The sequence below is a fragment of the Tamandua tetradactyla genome, chromosome 7, assembly GCF_023851605.1.
Source record: "Tamandua tetradactyla isolate mTamTet1 chromosome 7, mTamTet1.pri, whole genome shotgun sequence".
Taxonomy (NCBI): Eukaryota; Metazoa; Chordata; class Mammalia; order Pilosa; family Myrmecophagidae; genus Tamandua; species Tamandua tetradactyla.
Genome location: NC_135333.1, coordinates 14,132,845 through 14,152,156, shown reverse-complemented (window position 1 = coordinate 14,152,156; position 19,312 = coordinate 14,132,845). Strand labels below are relative to the sequence as shown.

The following is a 19,312-nucleotide window of genomic DNA, read 5'->3' as shown; positions in this document are numbered from 1 at the left end:
ATATTTTAAGGAATTGGCTCACACAGTTGTAGGGGTTGGCAAGTCTGAGAAATGTAGGGCAAGGCTGGCAGGTTTTGACAAGAGTGATGCTCTAGAACCAAAATCCATAGGGGAAGCCAGCAGGATGGAAACTCAGAGAACAGTCAATGGTACATTCTTGAGGCACAGTAAAATTTCTTCCTTTTCCCGGAATGCTCAGTTCTTTGCTCCAATGGCTTCCAGTGGATTAGATGATACTGAGCCACATTATTGAGGATAATCTTCTTTACTTAAAATCAATGGAGTGTAGATGTTAATCACATTTACAAAATACTTCTACATCAACTTCTAGGGATTTTTAACTAAACAGTAAGACACCATAATCTTGACAAGCTCGATGCTTAAAATTAACCATCACAGCCCAAATGTCCATCAATTGATGAATGTATTAATAAAATATGTTACATTCATACATATATGAATGAATAAAAAGGGATGAAGTACTAATATATGCTACAACATGGATTAACCTAGAAAATATGCTAAGTGAAAGAAGCCAAGCATAAACAACTAATTATTATATGATTCGTTCATATGAAATGTCCAAAATAGGCAAATCTATAGAGTAAAAGAGTCTATTTATAGTTGCTAGAGAGAGAAAGAAGGAGGGATTGGGGGATGATAGATAAAAGGTACACGGTTTCTTTTTGGAGTGAGGAAATTTTAAAAACTGATTGTGATGATGGTTGCACGACTCTGTGACGGTACTAAAAGCCACTGAACTGTATACTGTAAATGGGTAAATTGTATGATAGGTAAATTATATGTCAATAAAGCTGTTATAAAAAAAGAATGGGTGGATAATTTGGAAATTTTGGGATTTGAATAGAATCTACTATATAGAAAAATATATATAATATGTATTTCCAAATTCTAAAATCAATCAATAAAACCTTCAGAAATCACAGAAGGTATCACCTTCATTTAAAAAATATGAAGTTTATTAGGATTGGATTAGATTTACTCTAAAGTCCTATCCAAACTCAGATTCTATGGAACTAAATTTTAAGGAGGAGTTTCTTACTAGCCAATGTTGAGACACATAAAAAAGCATGATTCATTTAAATACATTCTCAACTGATAGATTAGTCTTGGGCCAGACTGCAGTCACCTCTGTTAACTCATAAAGCTGAGCTTCCTGTTAGCCCAGGTTTGGCACAGCGTAGCAGTCAGTGGACTGTCAACCTGACATACAACAAAAATATTTGAAAATCAATTTCAATATTGTGAATGATTCCCCCAAACATTCTTAAGACAGAGCAAAGCTTATTAAAATCTTTTTTCCTCTTGCCTCTTTTTCAGCAACTCTTGAACATGACAGCTGTTCTAATAATAGTTCTCTCTTCCCTTATCTGAACTCTCCCCATTACCCACAAGTGCCAAAACCAGAAAACAAACAAACCAAAAAAAACCCTCTTTCCAATGGCTCCTGTTGTTTTATCCTTCCCAACTCATCTTCTACGTCTGGTCTATACTCATTTGTCCAATAATTTTCTGTCAGTTCCAATTTAAATTGATTCATCCCACTTTGAATCCTTTCAATTCTCCTTTTCACTCACTGCCCCAATTATATACAACCAAAAAAAAAATGGTCACAAAGACAGAATTAACTTTAACAGGAAGAAGAGGGGAAGAGGCTGTAATGTTATTTTTATGGTTAACACATCAACACTGCTTAATACATCTAAAAGTTACAAGTGAAAAGATAAGACTGGAGGTAGCAGCACTTATGGGAAGAGAAGGTGGGCATCAGTTTTGGAAACTGCTATTTACCTGGACATCCAGAACTTCAGTTGGAAATAGATGAAAGAGAGCTTAGTTTTCTGTGTATAATGATTGTCAACTCAATTTGAAGGACTGTCTTAAATCTTAGAGGACACGACTCCTACATGCGTATTAGTGTTCTTAGGCAGATGGACCCCAAGACTCAAAGATCTATAGAATCCAATAAGATCCTACTAAGGTCTTTAAAAGAGAGATCCTGAGGGGCAGGGTTGCTGTTTCAAATGTCAGTCTGGGGACAGGCCGAAAGGAGTTATGGAACCATCAATTCCAGGAGTATTCAGACTGCTTTTCAAGTTATTTGCCAGTCAATAGCATTTATTGAGTGATTGTCCTTTGTGTATTACGTACCGAATTAACTTTTAAATTGCAAATTCTGGAAAGAGAACTCTGCCTTGCTCTTGACCAAGGTAAGTTTATCTTTCTGCAAACCAGCTCCTCCTGGGAACTTTCTGGCATTTGGACACCTCTCCATAAGGTGCTCTAATTTCACATAAATATCGGAGGCAGACTGTGAAAGAGATTGGTGCTCTAATTTCACATAAATATCGGAGGCAGACTGTTTTCTCTGGTTCCCCTGCTGATTCCTTTTCCTCCATTCTAACTTAGTAAGAAAATTTCAGTCAAAGTTGAAATCCACACTGGGACAACAGAGGCTGACTTTAGAAGATTGGTTTGATTGAAGATAAATTTTTGATTTTCCATCTGTCTTTCTCTCTAAATCTTCCCATTTTAGTGACATTCTCTGAGGAAGAGCAGCAATAGGAATCCTGGAATTAACTGTACATATATTGTGGGTATCACTGCTTAAAATGTCAGTTATCTGGGGGAAGATGCCAGGTTAGCTGCAAACAGCTAATGAGTTTAAAGTCATTTGACATTTACACTCATTGAGAGAATAACTTTTAAGGGGGGCAAGTAACCAGCTACCCTCATTTGAACCTTTCAGTTTTTTTCTCCCAGCCCACCTCTGGCTATTTTTAAATTTGTTAGCATCAGAGAGTGAATAAAGGTTAAGGAAGAGGAAAAGAGCAGCAAATCTTGCTTAGTCATAGCTCAGGTGAAAGTTTCTGGAGAGTATGATGAGAAAGAAATGGCAGAGTTAAAAAAAAAAGAATTTGTGACTTTCCTACATGCTTTACGTGTGTAGATAATTAAAGCTAGCAACAGCCAGCATGGCTGAGAAGTCTGACTTCCCACATGTGGGCTGCCATGGGCACAATGCCCACTAATTTTTCCCAGGGAAATTCTTATGCAATGAAAGGTTTTACTTCTGTTCTTTCTAAGTTGTAATGCACCTTGCTTGGCCTTAGCTGACTGAAGGTGACTGAGTAGAAAGTCTATGCCATGACTTATGTTCAAGACTAGTTGTCTTGTTTCTTGTCAACCCGAAAGAGATTGTCTTTATAAACAGGATTCACAATGGCAGACTGGATATTAGGTTAAAGAATTTCTTTGAAACTTCTCAACTGTCTTAACAAGATAAGATAAAGTTCTATATATTTGTAAACTCCAAGCTCAAGAGAGGTCTGACTTATGTCCCTAATTATGCTTTTCTAACTTGCTTATAAATTTGGAGCTTGATTGGACATGCATCTTACCAATGAATGGCATTGAGTCTTAAGGCCTGAAAAAGCAGATGCTGCAGGAAATAAATGCTGGGAAATAGGGTATTCTTTTTAAATAACTATCAGCAATTTTCTTGTGAAATGTGAAGAGTCTGAAAGAAGACACTTCTTAAAATTAAAAAATGAAAATACACTATTATTTTTGGCAGCTGAACGAAGTATGTTCTGAAATTTCAGTTATATAGGAGAGGTTGCATATTAATTTATTTTATCTCTAGTGGGATCTGAGCAACACTGTAAGCATGAGGCGCACTGCAATCGTTGTACTATATCTGATGGTTGCCACGGTGAGAATTATCTCTTCTAATTAGTTTGTGTTTAGGGAGGAGAGGGGGGGGAAATGAGTGTAGATAATGAAATGAGTGTAGGCCCTTAAAAAATGTGGCTGTTTTCTGTGGTTCCAATGTGTATGGGGTTGCCATTGGGAAAGCTGTAGAGTGTAGCAAAACTTCACTGTCGTTATGACTTTGCAGGGTCTTTCCCATTCTCATGATCACTAGTAGATCCTGAATGTTCTAAAGCAATTTTAAAATAAAATGTGACTTTTCTGCCAAATGCTATTTCAGTATTCCATTCTGTATCTAGCACATGACTGCTAAAGTCATTCAATAGCTACTTATCTTTTAAATGCTTATTGTGGTAACATATATGCGACACAAAATTTCCAATTTTAGCCACTTTCACATATACAATTCAGTGATATTGATTACATACACAACGTTGTGCTACCATCACAACTATCTGTTATAAAAACTTTTCCATCGGTTTAAACAGAAACTCTACCCATTAAGCATAACTTTCCATCCTTTCCTTTTCTGCCCCTGGTAATCTGTACCCAGTTTTCTGTCTCTATGAATTTTCATATTCTAGGTATTTAATATAAGTGAGATCATACAATATCTTTTTGTGTCTGTCTTATATTATTCAACATAGTATCTTCAGGGTACATCCCTCCCACTGATACCCTCCTGATGACTTCTAGCAAGCCTAACACACTTAGCCCTTCCACCATCTATTAATTTAATTGCTGTAGCATATATCAGAGCTTCATTCCTTTTCATAGCTGAATAATATCTATTGTGGGTACATACCACATTTTGTTTATTCATTTGTTGAGGAACACTTGGGTTGCTTCTACCTTTGGCATGAATAATACTGCTATGAACATTGGTGGTTTAAATATCTGTTCAAGTAGCTGCTTTCAAATCTTTGGGGTATATAACTAGAAGTGGGGTGTCTGGGACATATAACGATTTTATGTTTAACTTTCTGAGGAACTGTCGAAGTGTTTTCCATAGTGGCTGCATCATTTTACATCCCCACCAACAATGTACGAGGGCTCCTATTTCTCTGCATCCTCACCAGCACTTGTTATTTTCTGTATTTTAATAATAGTCATTATTATTAAAAGGTGTGGTTTTGATTTACAATTGCCCAGTGGCTGATGATGTTGAGCATCTTTTCATATACTTAAGGCCAACTGTATATCTTTTCTAGAGCAATGTCTATTCAAGTCCTTGGCCCATTTCTTTTTTCATTGTGTTATTTGTCTTTTTGTTGTTGAGTTGTGTGTAAGATTTCTTTATATATTCTGTATCTTAAACCCTTATAAAATTATGGTTTCCAAATATTTTCTCCCGTTCTGTAGGCTTTCTTTTCATATTCTTGAAAATGTCCATAGCTACTTATTATTATTAACGATGAGTAAAATTGTTGGCTCTATGTACTACTTCAATTTTAGATTGACAAAAGGTTTTCACAGTTTTATTTTAGTTATTGCCTGGATTCATTGTAGCAATTGATTGTTAATGAATTCTTAAACATTTATTGGGGATATAAAGATGAATAAGACACTGCCTGTGTCCTCGAGGGACTCATAGTCTAGAAGGGGAGGCAAAGAAATAGACAACTAATTTTAAAACACTGCAGTAAATGCTGTACTGAAGGTATGAAATAAAGTATAATTAAAGGCAATAGACACAGAAGAGGAGGTTTAAAGGACCACTGTCCTTTGTAAAGCACAGCCAAGTGGGAATACCTGGGTCATCAGGAAAGAATTTTTCCATGTCAGGAAACACATTGCTAGAAACCTAGCTTCCACACAAAAGGCTACCTTGATGGCTCAGACACAGTGCTTCAGAGGCTTGTTGAAGTTACCAATTATTGAGGTTCATGTCTCTTAGACACACTAATCACATACATGAAATTCTTTCTCTACTCAAGAATTTTTTGTCCTCTCCACCCCCTACCTATTTTGGGTTAACAAATTAAACTGTAGGTATATAACCTACCTTTGCATTAATGGTTGACTGCATCCTGCTAAACACAACAGTTATTATCTGACAGCTGGAGATGATGTTTTATTTCTTCTACAATATCACTATAACTAGATGCTACTGCTTTGATCAATGCACACACAGCCTAAGGAGTTGGAAATAGAGCCTGAAAGAAAGGAGCTGATATGTGACACATGAGTTAGAAAGCATCATGGGAGAGAGTTGCCCTACCAATCAGAGAATTTTCTGGAAGTACCTTTTCCCATTGATCATGAGAAAAGATGATTACAGTAGTAATTTTGAGGAGGGTGGGCTTTTCAAGGTCACCCTATGGTCCACAGTAGCATGGAGGCATCATTTCCAATTATTCTAAACCTCCCATGCTTAGAAGTTTACCTTCTATAACTGAAGTAGACAAAACAAGGCCCTTTCTGAAAGTCAAGAATCAAACCTGACCTCCATAAGCTGTTCTTCAGCTTCATGGGCCAGCCTAACTCTAGCAGGAAATTACTGAGCTGAATCTGGCAGCCTCTAACTAAACCAGGTTCTGGGGCAGGTTCTCAAGAGCTTATGATGATGGCAGTGCCAAGGCAGAGGCTGTGAATCTGAGAGAAGAATGGCCTTGGGCATGATGACAAGCAGAGATTTAGAGCAAAGTGTGCAAGCAGTTGAGGATACTTGGTAGAAACATTATATCAGTGTGTAAGGTAAAGGACCCTAAGAAGACAGTCTTCACTCATTTTCAATTTTTGAATATCTGAATAGGGTCTTTCTCGTCTAGTCTGTATATGAAAGAATTTATTTATTCATTTGTTCTTTCAACAAATGTTATCAAATTCCTATTGAATATCAGGCGTTGCTCTAGGTACCAACATAAATGGCTGAATAAGAAAACAAGGCTCCAGTGCTCACTGACCTTATGTTCTTGTTGAGTGAGACAAATAATAAACAAAGCAATCAAACAAGTGAACAAGAAAGATAGATGATGATCAATGTCATGCAGAAAATTGAAACAGGCTGATGTGATAGTCTTTCTAAAGAAGTGACATTTCAATTGATATATGAGTGACAAAAAGGAGCCGCCATAAGATCTGGAGGGAAAGTTGTCCCAAGAGAATGAACTCAAAGTGCAAAAGTCCTGAGGTGGGACTAGCACAGTATCGGTAACAAAGAGGCCAACAAGACTAGAGCTTAGTGACTAAGCAAAAGGTGATAGAAGATGGTTTCAAAGATTTGTCAGGATCCAGGTAATATAGAGTTTCATAAACTGTAATTCAGAGAAATGAGGCTGGATTTTATTATAATAGTGATGAAAAACCATGGAAAGACTGGGTTCAAGGTTGTAACATGATCCGATTTGCATTTTTAAAAGATCACTTTGGGGCAGTGTGATGGTGGCTCAGGGCAGAATTGTTGCCTGCTGTGTTGGAAACCTGGGATCCATTCCCAGTACCTGCCTATGCAAAAAAAAAAAAGGTCACTTTGACTGTTGTGTAAAAAATTAATTATAGGGCTTCTAAAATAATGGTAGATTGAATTTACCCATTAACCTCTGTTTCCTCCAAAGCAACCCACTAAAATGACTCTAAAATTTTTAAATAAAAAGGTAAATTCATAAGTACATTGAAAATGGAAGAAAAGATGACAATGGCACAAATTTGGAAGTGAAAAAACAGACATGGATGAGTGATATTTGACTTACTAGACATGAAAAAAGTTGACTTCTAAGCTGATAATGGGGGAAGCAGAGAAATCTGATTTATGTTGCAGACACCCCTCCCCTCATTGTCCCTGCCCTGGCAGAGACTCAAGAATCACTAGAAGCAGGTAACTCTGGAGGTGGGCTCAAGGTGGAGGCAAAAACATAAATATTGGTTGAAGATCTATTTTAGAAGCGAATGAGCCTTCAAATTGACACCCTTATTCAATGTAGCCAGTCAGTGCTCCTTAGTGACCTCTACAAAGGCCTAGAGATTCATTCTCTGGAGAGGGTAAAAACTAAGAGTCTCTGGACTGGGAACAACAGACACAGTTGAGGGAAGGGATATCTGAATGAAAACGGGGATTAAGTGAAAGTTTATACATAGTAAGTTGGGGCTCCACTGAGTTCTCTAAAATTTGACAGTCAAACCTGTACTCTACAAGCAGGATATTGGAAAAGTGCTCTCTTGAGAAATTTCACTTGTTTGAGAAAAGAAGATACTAACATGAGGTTTCCAAAGGAAAAGTCCCAGATACATTATATTGCAAGGAAGCCCAGAGTCAGGAAGACCTGTGTATGTACAAAGTGTTTCTAGCCAGTTTTTTAGTACCCACTGAAATATTCACAGACAGCCAAGGCTGTCAGATAGTTGGGCTAAATATTTCATATTATAAAATATAAAAGACAGAACCCAGTTTCCTCCTTCCCCAATAAAACAAAACAAACAAACAGAGTAAAGCAGGATAGAAGAAAGAGATTTCTAATAAGGAAAAGAAAATGTAAAAACAAACAAACAAATTCTCTATTATTAATTTCCCTAGAAAGATAAAGGAAAATATTGCACCCATGACCCAGTGATACAATTCTATCAAAAAGAAGCATTTTGAAAACCAAAAGATCTTGGGACATAAAAGAACTGATGGCTGTGATGAAACAAAACAAAACAAACACAAGAGTCATCAAATCAGTATGAAGGGTTATAAAAAAATGTTGATGAAATCGTTTTGGAAGTAGAGTAAATGAAAATATGAAGAACAGGGGGAAAAAAGAAAATTAGAGAACAAGGCGTTCCAATACTTAAAACATGGATTCTTGGAAGAAATCAGGTAAAATAGAAGGGAGAAAATCATCCAAGAAATAATTTCAGAAAATTTCCTAGATCTGAAGTACATTCAGATTGAAAGGGTTCCCTAGATGCCCCCCAAAATGGATGAAAACAGGACAAGACCCATGATGGTGAAATGTCAGAACACCAAGGACCAAAGAAACCATCATAAAAGCCTCCAGAGGATTAAAACAAAAACATCAAGACAATTATTAATTCTAGGAACATTACAGTTTACTACATGGCTCACAGTAAATAGTGTAAATAATTCCCACTCATTCTCAGTAGGGATTATTGGCATTTCTGGTGAGATAATCTTTTGTTGTTCAACAATGTACTGCATATTGCAGGACTTTTATCATCCCTGGCCTTTGCCTATTAAATCACTCTTACCCCAGCATTCACTCCCCGACTCCATTCTGGCAAACCAAATGCTGCTGCACAATTCAAATTCTTTTTGAGGGGAGTTACTGAGCCAGGTTGAAAAATCACTGGTTTAAAAAGAGTCATAATAATGTAAACCCTGACTATCAATCAAATAAAAATTACCGGATTGTGAGGATAGGAGGGCAAGAAATGTGCACAGGTGGAAGAAGTTAGGTAGCAAAAGCCACATCCTCATTCTCCAGAGCAGGAAGTCAACTGATAATGCATGAAATTGACAAATCGTGACCTAGCAATAAAAGCAATATTATTTAGAGATATGGAGGTGATACAATAACATTGAAGGTGGCTACATCTGGGGAGGAGGAAATGGAATGATAAAGGAATGGCTGGGGAATTCTATTTTTGTAAGATGACTTGTGGAATTATTTGACTTATTAAAGTTGTGCATGCATAATTTTGATTAAATTTAAAATGAGATTGAGGGTTTCACTGGAAGTGCAGAGGCTTGTTAGGAAGATATATACAGAAGAGAAAAACGAGGCTTAGGAACTTAGAGAGGTTTAAATGTAGCCCAAGGTCGTAGAGCCACCAGATGGAGGAGCCACAAAGCAAGCCAAAGCAGACCAGCTCTAAAGCTCCCACTCCTGAACACTTTCTTCTCCTGTCTCCAGAACAGCAAATGAGAGGAAGGGGTGAAGGGAGTGGGTAACAAACATGAGAGATCGATAGACGCTGTTTGATGGTTGCTTCTACTCTTGAGACTCCAGGTGTTGCCCAAGGGACAATGTGGCAGATGTGATTTAAAGAGCTCTCCTCCTAAACTGCTGCAGGAATGCAGATCAATGAAAGGAGCCATGGTTCAGATGGCCATTGACAGGCACTCCGAGCTACTAAGGGAAGAAAGGGAATGAGGATTGAGTTCCTGAGTCTCAGCATGAGATAAAGAGTTGGATATTTGAGATGACTAATCCCTGGAACATTATTTCAAATAGGAAGGGTCTGTGTATGTAGAACACGAAGTAGGCATTATCTTTTGGGTCATTTCAGGACTTTCCTGTATAAGATCTCTATATAAATAGATTTGAAAATAACCTTATCTCCAAAATAGTTTGGTTTAGGTCTTTAAGCTTTTATTTGTTAACATAATGGAGATCTCATCCTTATTTCCCCAAAACCCTATTTTCCCAATACCTTATTTCTATTATATCATTTTTCACAACAGATATTTAATATAGACATTACTATTATTTTAATAACAATCTAATCTTGCAGAAAATAAATTAGCATTTATATGTAAATAAGAAAATGAAAACCACCCATAATTCCACTGCCTATAATCACTGCTTATAGTCTGTGGTTGCTATTTCCTTCATACACACAAGAGCTAGCTGTGGGTGTCACCAAGACTTTCATCTATGAATCCTATCCAGGCAGAATCATTTGGCACATGCCAACACTCAATAAATATTTGCTAAAAGTTTCAGTTAGGTGCCCAGTATTTAAATAAAAATATATTTTAAAATGTAAAGAGCAGGGCAATGGTGGTGCAGTGGGAGAGTTCTTGCCTGCCATGCTGGAGACCCAAGTTTGATTCCTGGTGCTGTCCATGCAAAAAAAAAAAAAAAAAAAAGCAGCGAGTCTGCTTGGGTAGACAGGTGAGGATTCTTTGAAAAATTCTGTATATCAATTTTAAATCACAAAGCACATTTTCAAGATCCTCTCATGGTGGTCCACAGTCTCGCTCTTTTACCAAACCTTGTCTCCCACAATTGGGCAATATTCTCTTTTAGCTCTGCTGGAGACATTTTCATAGCCTCAGGAGCTCACTGTACTCATTTCCATTTTGAGGTTACTGTCTCCTCTAGAATGTTCTTCCCCCATGCTCTTTTACAGATCTATAGCCTATCTATTCTTCTAGTCTCAGTTCAAGTCCAACCTTCCATCCAGGTGTCCCTGACGAGTCTACTGCATTAATTTTCCTTTCTCCTCTAAATTCTGCAGCCCCTTTAGCCACATTTTAGTGTATCCTTGCAGCTGACTCGTACAATTCACTATCATTGCACTTGGGTTTGCCTCCGTTCTCCCTAGCAGAGGGCTTATCCAAATGGTAGATATGTAATAAAGATATGTTTCTATTTTAGAACATTTACTTAGAAATGTTGCAAATAGATAATCCTGGGTTTGGACAGGTGATGATAATGGGTTATAAAAAAAACTCTTCCATGGAAGTGGAATTGCAGCTATTGGACTTTGGGATTTTGTTTGTTTGTTTTGGTTAAAGCACAAAAGAAATATGGATTAGAAAACTGATATATTTGGAACTCATGGGTTAGCCACAGACTAAAAGCCGTGTGACTTGAAGAGGGCAGCTTGCTTCCTGAAATCTCAAAGTACCTGAAAAGATGAGACAGGCTAATCTCTGCAGAAGTCTGCAGCAACCAGATGTAAAGCATGGGGGAGAAAACTGAAATAATTTCATGCAGTTCAAGAACTTTGAGCACATAAATGTACTTAAAATAAAAATAAGCTTTTAGAAAACAGTATCGACAGCAGCAGATATTTCATGTTCCGCGGGTTTGTGGAGATTTGTGGAGCGATATCAGACTAGTCCTGACTGTCCGCTGGATATTTTTGCTCTTGTGAAAGCCCAGAATTGACTACAAGGGCTCACTGGGAGAAAGCTCACACCACGTCTTGGTTTCTCTCTTACTTTGCAATTACCTCCACCAACGGGTATGCACCTTTAATAGCAACGCAACTAAAGGTGCAAACTGAAGCTGAAGTTGGTTGTCGGCTTGTTTTAAATCAGGTTGGAGGAATGATTTCTCTCAGAGGCACCATAATCACAGCCCATTGACACTAATAGGTGGAGGCTTGAGTTCACGGGTTTTAATGTGGCCTTTACTTAGAATGTCTTCTTTCCTCCCACAGTTCTTCCGTAAGATGTTTCACCTTTCAGTCTAGGTAGGCCGTTCCCGGGGACCTGAGGCTCACCGAGCTCTACAATTTGAGGTGCTGCAGTGGCATTCTGCAGGCGCGGGAGAGGAGGCTCGTCAGGGACCACCGTGGGCCGAGTGGCCACAAGGGGGCGCGCGGGGCCGCCGACCCCCGGGACAGGTTCCCGACCGCCCGGACAGGCCGCCGAATTCCTGGACAGGCCACCGGAAGGCTTGCGAGGTTAAGAAATCATTTCCGGTACCAAACTGGCTCCGGGGGAAATTCGCAGAGTAAATGTGGTAATTCCTGTAGATTCCACCAGGGGAACACAGGTCCTGTCTTCCTTCCATTTTCTTTTTAAATTAAATTAGATGAATTAATTAGTGTCAACAGAAGACATTCATAAGCTGGCATATCTTTATATTTGGAAGAAGCGTCCTGAAACCAGGTGACTCAAAGAACTGTGCTTGCCTTCTAGCCTGAGGGAGGGACTGAAGAACCCACTCACCTCTGAAATGTTCTCTGAGGCTGTGGTGTGTTCTTGTTATTTGAAACCTTTGAATGTCTGCCTTCTTCAACTAATTTTTCTCGAGTACTAACTGTAAGGCATCGATTGTCCTGGTGGTGGTTGTGGGTGTGTGTGGGGTGTGTGTGTGTGTGTGTGTGTGTGTGTGTGTGTTTCGAGTGGGCTGGAGGAAAGCAGGAAACATATTTGAAATACCTCTGTTCTTGAGGACCTCAGGAAACGCAGGAGACGGGGCACATCTACCCAGCCCTAGTACCTGGCAGAATCCATTTGTACCTTTAGAGAAGGCATGTGCTTTGGGGTCAGAAAGTGAGAGAGTTGCTGAGGCTGGGAATCCAAAGATTTGGACCACAAAGGTTCAGAAAGGGTTGGAACCTGGGCAGCCCCAGAAGCTGCCTCAGGTCTCTGCAGCTTCTCCTCAGAGCGTTACCACTAATGTAACTTCAACTCAAACTCTGACTTAGTTTCTTCGTTTGTTAATTGGAAGTAATGATAATACTATGTACATAGTACATAGATTGGTTCTGAGGATGCAAATAAATTAATACATAGAGAGAGCTGAGAACAATGTCGCCCATGGTAAACTCTGTTTATTATTTTTAGCTGCAGAGACTCCCAGATTTGTGTGTCTCTGTCTGTACATCCAGTTTCCAGGAAAGAGAATGGAGTTGCCTAATTCTGACCCAGCTGTCTTTTTTTGGATGAGTTGGTTATGGCAAGGGTGGGAGGATTACTTGATACATATGTGGCATACAGACATGGGTAGGTTCATGGGGTCTGTGGGGACTCACATCACTGTGTTTAAAGAGAAGTCTGCCCCAGCAGGGGGCAATTACTAGTCCCATTTTACAGATGAGGCAAATAAAGGTCAGATATGTTAGGCTGCATGCTCAAGGTCGTATCGAGTCATGTAGATGTGGAACTTAGGTTATAACTTAAATTTCTGTGCTTTTTAAAGCCTCAGACTTTTGAGTCTATAGTCTGCCATGCTCCCTTGTCTTCCCCTGAGAAGGTTTAACTAGCTGCGTTTGGACCAAAAACCATAATGTGGCAGATTCTTTTCCCTTTGAGAAACTATAAAAGCTAACTGATAGCCAAGAAGACAATGATATACTAATGCCCTCTTCATAGTAAACTGAAGAGAAAAATCCTGAAGTTCACTTTCCCATTTTAAATTAGGTTACACAGACCATTAAGCCAAGTAATAATAGATTTTTAGATTTTTGGACAGAATGTACAGAAGCCAGAACTTATTGTTATGATAATGAAACCCAGACATTCAAGGTTAAATATTCTGTTTCTGTCTTAAAACTAACCTTATTGCCAACGTTAGTCATGTAAGGAAATGTGGAAAAGGCTTTTAGGCATTTATCTTGGCTTTTTCCACCATATGATTATCTTCTATATGCTATTTATAATGAAACTCTATTTAGTTTCTTAAAATGAAGAACAAACAAGAAAACTTCAAGAAGTAGAAGTTATCTTGGCTTTGGATTTGGTGCTAATGATGGGTCTTTTTTATTATGAAAATCATTACTCAGTGCAACTATGTCCTTTTCTTTTAATTACATAAACACAGCTCTTCCAGCCTGATGGTGTGATGCTAAATGGATTTCAGGAGGCTGTGTAGGAATGTTCGTGGATTCTTTTTCAATTTGCACCTTTGCCAATGAATGTTCTTGAACAGGAAATAATAGCAGAATTACATACACTGTATATAGATTTTCACTTCTCTAAACACCCTTTGCTTGACCAGTAGACTGAAAGTTCCTTGCAGGCAGGGATCTTATCTGACTTGCTCACTGTTGTGGTCCCAATACCACAGTAACAGTTATGTGCTCAGTCCGTAGTTCTCAAGGTGTATTGAATTCCTTTATTATCATTGTAATCATTGTCATATTGCTAAGTAGCCAGATAAGGCAGGTATGAAAAAGTCAATTTACTTTCCTCAAAGTTAAAAATCCAATAAGTGGGGGCGGGCCATGGTGGCTCAGCAGGCAGAATTCTTGCCTGCCATGCCAGAGACCTGGGTTCGATTCCCAGTGCCTGCCCATGCAAAAACAAAAATAAAAATCCAGTAAAGGGAAAAACAGAGGCTGGAACCCAGGACTCCTGTACCTGAGCCTATTCTGATTATACAGGACAGCACTAACTCTTCTTGGTCTGTTTCCCAGATATGACAGCCGAGTCTCATCTGAGGTCTTATTCTCTGGCTCCCCACACAAGGAAGTAACTGATATGAAAAGTTTTGTGGAATTGCTGTCTTTACAAACTGAAGTCTTTATATCAATGTTGTAATAAGAACATACTTAAAAATGGATGGGTGAATTAAAAGGTCTTTCTATTTGCTCAAACCAAGTCTTAACTTTTCTAAACTCAGAGCAATTATATGGACTATTATTTCATTGTTTTGTTTTTGTTTTTACTTTATAATATGTCATCAGGCTCATATTTTGTTTACAACTTTATAGTTATCAGTGAACAAGTGAACCCATGATTACCCCTCATCATTTTGCCTATTGAACCAAATTGTAAAACTTGTGAAAAATGTATCCAAGTGTCATATTGTTTAACAACAATTTTTTTCTCTCCCAGTCTCTAGCCTCAGTTTCTTGGATTTATTTTGCCTCCCTGATAGATGACATTTCCCATTTTCTTCTGAGCTTGATGTTATTTCCAACCCTATTATAGTTAAGATTCCCCCAAGAAGCTGTCAAGTGTGGTCTGTGTGCTAGAGCTAGATTATACTGAAAATTGCTGAATTTTCAGGAGTTATTCAGCCATTATCAAAGCTAAAATTATGCAAATTTACAATTAAATAAATTATATAAAAACAAAGATAATATTTATCTAAAACTTATCACTTCTAATTATTTTACTATTATCTATGCCCTTGAAAGTATACATCTATTGTGTCTGTTTGGTGGAAATACTACATATGGTGTGTTATTGTGCATTTTTTCCCTCTGATTCTCCATTCAATGATGTCATATTGGTGGCTTGGAAACAGCTTTGGTGGGACTTTTTTTCATCATGGAAGTCAGCAAATTCTACAAACAAGGAGTTTCCCTCTGCAAAACTGATTGTTAAGCATTACTGGCACAACACTAAGTGCAATGCTAAAGGCATAGGTATGGGAGAACAAAATGGCAGGATTGCATCTCTATTCACTAACTGTGCCATCTTAGGCAGAATACCTAGTCTTTCTTTCCTTTAGTTTCCTCTTCTGTAAAATGGGTTTGTTGTTTCGAGGATCAGACAATGGGATGCATATAAAACACTTATCATGGTACCTGGCTCAGCATATGAAATGTATTTTTAAAATGATGGCTAATATAATTGCTAATAATTCCAATATTCTTGTTTTCTTTTTCTCTTTTTCTAGTTTGAGGGGAAAAAAGCCTTTAAAAAGATAACTGCAGCTGCTTTTGCCATATACAGAAGTAGCATAATATATCTCATGGATGTATGTTTCAGTTGTTTAAGAATATGCCTTGATGATGCTTGAAGGACCTTCTATGGGCAGAGAAGTGAAGCCCTTTTGACACAGCCTGTTTGGGTGTGGTTAAGAACAAGATAGAAATGAATTTACCTGATAGCAAAGGCAGAAAAAATTAGAGTTTCATTGGACAATCCAAGAAGAAGGGTGAGGAAAAAAAGCAGAAACTTCAGAGAATTGGAGAGCATGAATAGAGTGTGGAAGTAAGGATGAGGAGAGAGAGCAAGCAACATTGAACCAGACAAGGGCTGAGGGGAGAAATTCTCTGTGGTGGTGTGAGTATGTCCAATATGAGGTTAAGTTGTTACTAGCCTTGGCTTCATTTTCTGCCATTACCATCATGCTTAGTAAGAGTGTGAGACATACAGCAATCTTGTGCTAATGCTGTTTTAGGAAGTCAAAACGAGGAAGTTAGGAGGGCCATAGAAAATTCAACTGAAGGAAAAAGTATAATAAGAACATAAACTGCATACTCTCCTCCCCCTCCCCCATTCTTTGGGAATCTAGAGAAATATTGGTGAGGGCAGTGTATTTCCCTTAGTATGTGAGTTGAAAATTTGACCCATTTTATTTAAATATTAAAGGAAAGGCTAGAAGACTTAGAAGACATTTAGGTAGCAGACATATGGATTACAAATAGCAGTCTTATCTAAATTCCACATGGGTTATTACCCAATCTATATGGTTAGCCCTAATCTCTCAATCTCTAGTCTGCCTTTCCAACTGCCTGGTTGGACTATCTGCATCTCGAAATTAGCAGATAATTAAAACTGTCTTAGTTTCCAGGCAGCTAAAACAAATACCGCACAATGGGTTGGCTTAACAACAGCAATTTATTGTTTTTCAGTTTTAGAGTCTAGAAGGCTTGCTTCATCTTGGGGTCAGAAGCATTCTGGCAGGCTGGCAATCCTTGGGATCCTTGGCCATGTCCTCTCCTCACTATGACTTCCTGCTTTCAGCTCCTCTCCCTGGCTTTCTCATAGAGACCTCCTATAATACGATTAAGAGCCATCCTGATTTAGGTGAGCACATCTTACTTAAAAATATCATCTTTAAAAGATGCTATTTACAATGGGTTTGCACTCATAGGAATGGGAGTAAGATTAAAAACATGCTTTTTTCCTGAGGTGTGTATTTCAATCCATGATAATAACTTCTCTACATATACATATACCTCTCTGTTGGTTACTTTTGTTAATGCACAATTTCCTTCCAAGATGTTTGAAATAAACTACCACTACAAAGAGAAACCTGAAAATTCACATCCACATCCTCATAACCCAATATATAAATTAGATAGTTGCTACTAATTGACAGTGCTATCTTTTAAATATATATAAAGAATTATTGAGGCTTATAAAGCATTTCTGTTGGTCAAAAAAGAGAGACACTTATGTCACCTCCTCAAGTGAAATCTCACCATGTAGAGGGTGGCAGGAACATAACAATATCCTTCCATTAGGATCTCAGTTTTAAGAAAACCAATCCACTCCTTGGTTTGCAAGCACTGCGGTTGCCGACAGAAGCTCAATTCACACAGCCCTAGCTAGAGCAATGTTTTACTCATGTAGAGAAGAGACAGAGCAAAGTCAGCTTTACTAGTGGGTGCCAGTTCCTCATAGCTAGTGGGTCTCTATCCATGGCAGATGCAGGTAGATATTCTACATGCATCCCCCTCTCTTTGTGTGTGTGTTTGCATGCTGTAGTGGAGGAACCCCACTCCCCCCCTGCCAGGGAGATATATACCACTGGGGTGTAAGCTGGATGTTATAAAATATGTCCACCAGACTCAGACTGTCTCCAGTAAATGTTGACATATGCTCGGGGTAAATAGGGGGAGGGATGTTCTGGCAGACCCCTTATCTGCTAAGGGTTTGTGTTTTATCTCACCAGGATGACATATCTGGTCCTGAGCATAGGGTGCATTTGTAGGTCCCAGGGAAAGGCAGCAGGCCTAGGAAATCCTAGGATTTCCCTGCCACAATTTCTACCCAAACTATGTCACATGATTTAAGCAGCAAACTTGCAAGGCAATCAGTTATTCCCATTTTACAGATCAGAAAACCAGGGCTCAGAAGAGAGGCGTGATTTACTCCCTGTCAATCCATGAGCCATGCATTTCTGGTCTTCTCACTCCTGATCAGTGTTCTCTAAGGTCAATGGTTCTCCACCAGCTGAGTGCCAATCCCCTGGGAAGATGCACAGCGCCCACCTCCGCACACAGGTTTCCATTGCTCTGGGACATTGCTCTTTTATAAAGAGCTCCCCGAGTGGTTCTAATGTGTAGTTATTGTTGAGACATGCTGTCCTAGACCTTGTTTCTCTGGCCATAGGTAGAGTATTCTATGCTTTGTCTCCTAAGTGATATTAGTTCACTATTGAATTTGTTCTAGTGATTATGAGAAAAGAACTACCACATGTATTACATTTAAGTTTTGCTCATTTCTGCTTGTGCTGGTGTGATTAATTATGTAAGAGTAACAGCTCACACACTGTTTTAGTTTCCTGGCTGCTCAAGCAAATACTATGCAATGACTTGGCTTAAACAACGGGAATTTATTGTCTCATAGTTTTGAAGTTAGGAGAAGTCCTGAATCAAGGCATCATCAAGGTGATGCTTTCTCCCAGAAGACTGTGGTATTCTGGGGCAGACTGCCAGCAATCTTTGGTCCTTGGCTTTTCTGTCACAAGACAATGCACTTGGCAGACTTCTCTGGCTTCTCCTTTCTCTTCCAGGCTGTATTCATACCCAACTTCTGGCTGTTTCCTGCAGCTTTCTCTCTGTGTGTCTGAATTTCATTCATTGCTTATAAAGGATACCAGTAATAGGAGTAAGATCCGTCCTGATTCAGCTGGGCCGCACCTTGACTGAAGTAACCTCATCAAAAGGTCCCATTTACAAGGGTTCAAACCCACAGAAATGGATTAAGCTAACAATATGTTTTTCTGGAGTACATAGTTCTAAATCATCACACATAAATTTCTGAGGTGGTATTTCTATTGTTTTCCACAATTTTTTATATTTGGGTGCTTTTCTTTCAGCAGGACTTACTTTAAAGAATAAGTATTTTTGTTTCCTAGGCTGCTGAAAGCAGATACCATGAAATGAGTTGACTTAAGCAATGGGAATTTTTTAGCTTACAGTTTGAGGCCAGAAAAATATAAAAATTTTATCATCAAGGTGATACTTTCTTCCTGAAGACTGGCTGCCGGCAATCTTTAGCTCCCTTGTCACATTGCATGGCACATGGCTGTTGGTTTCCTCTCTTCTTTTTGTTTTGGATTTCATTTTAGCTTCTTGTGTCCTGTGGCTTTCTTCTCCCTATATTCATTATTTTTATACAGGACTCCAGTAGGAGGATTAAGACCCATTGTGCTGGTTTGAAGGTATCATGTACCCAAGAAAAGCAAAGTCCTTTCATCCTCATTCA

General features: G+C 38.6%; 1 protein-coding gene across 1 annotated transcript in view; it reads left to right on the top strand.

Moving 5' to 3' along the window:
- The first annotated feature begins 12,066 nt into the window (after positions 1–12,066).
- The window catches only part of LOC143689500 (uncharacterized), an 89,107-nt gene continuing 81,861 nt past the window's right edge, over positions 12,067–19,312 (top strand). The window contains exons 1-2 of the mRNA XM_077167825.1: positions 12,067–12,188; positions 14,557–14,611. Of these exons, the coding sequence (XP_077023940.1) occupies positions 14,559–14,611 (53 nt within the window). The 5' untranslated portion in view covers positions 12,067–12,188; positions 14,557–14,558. The remainder of the gene's footprint in view (positions 12,189–14,556; positions 14,612–19,312) is intronic.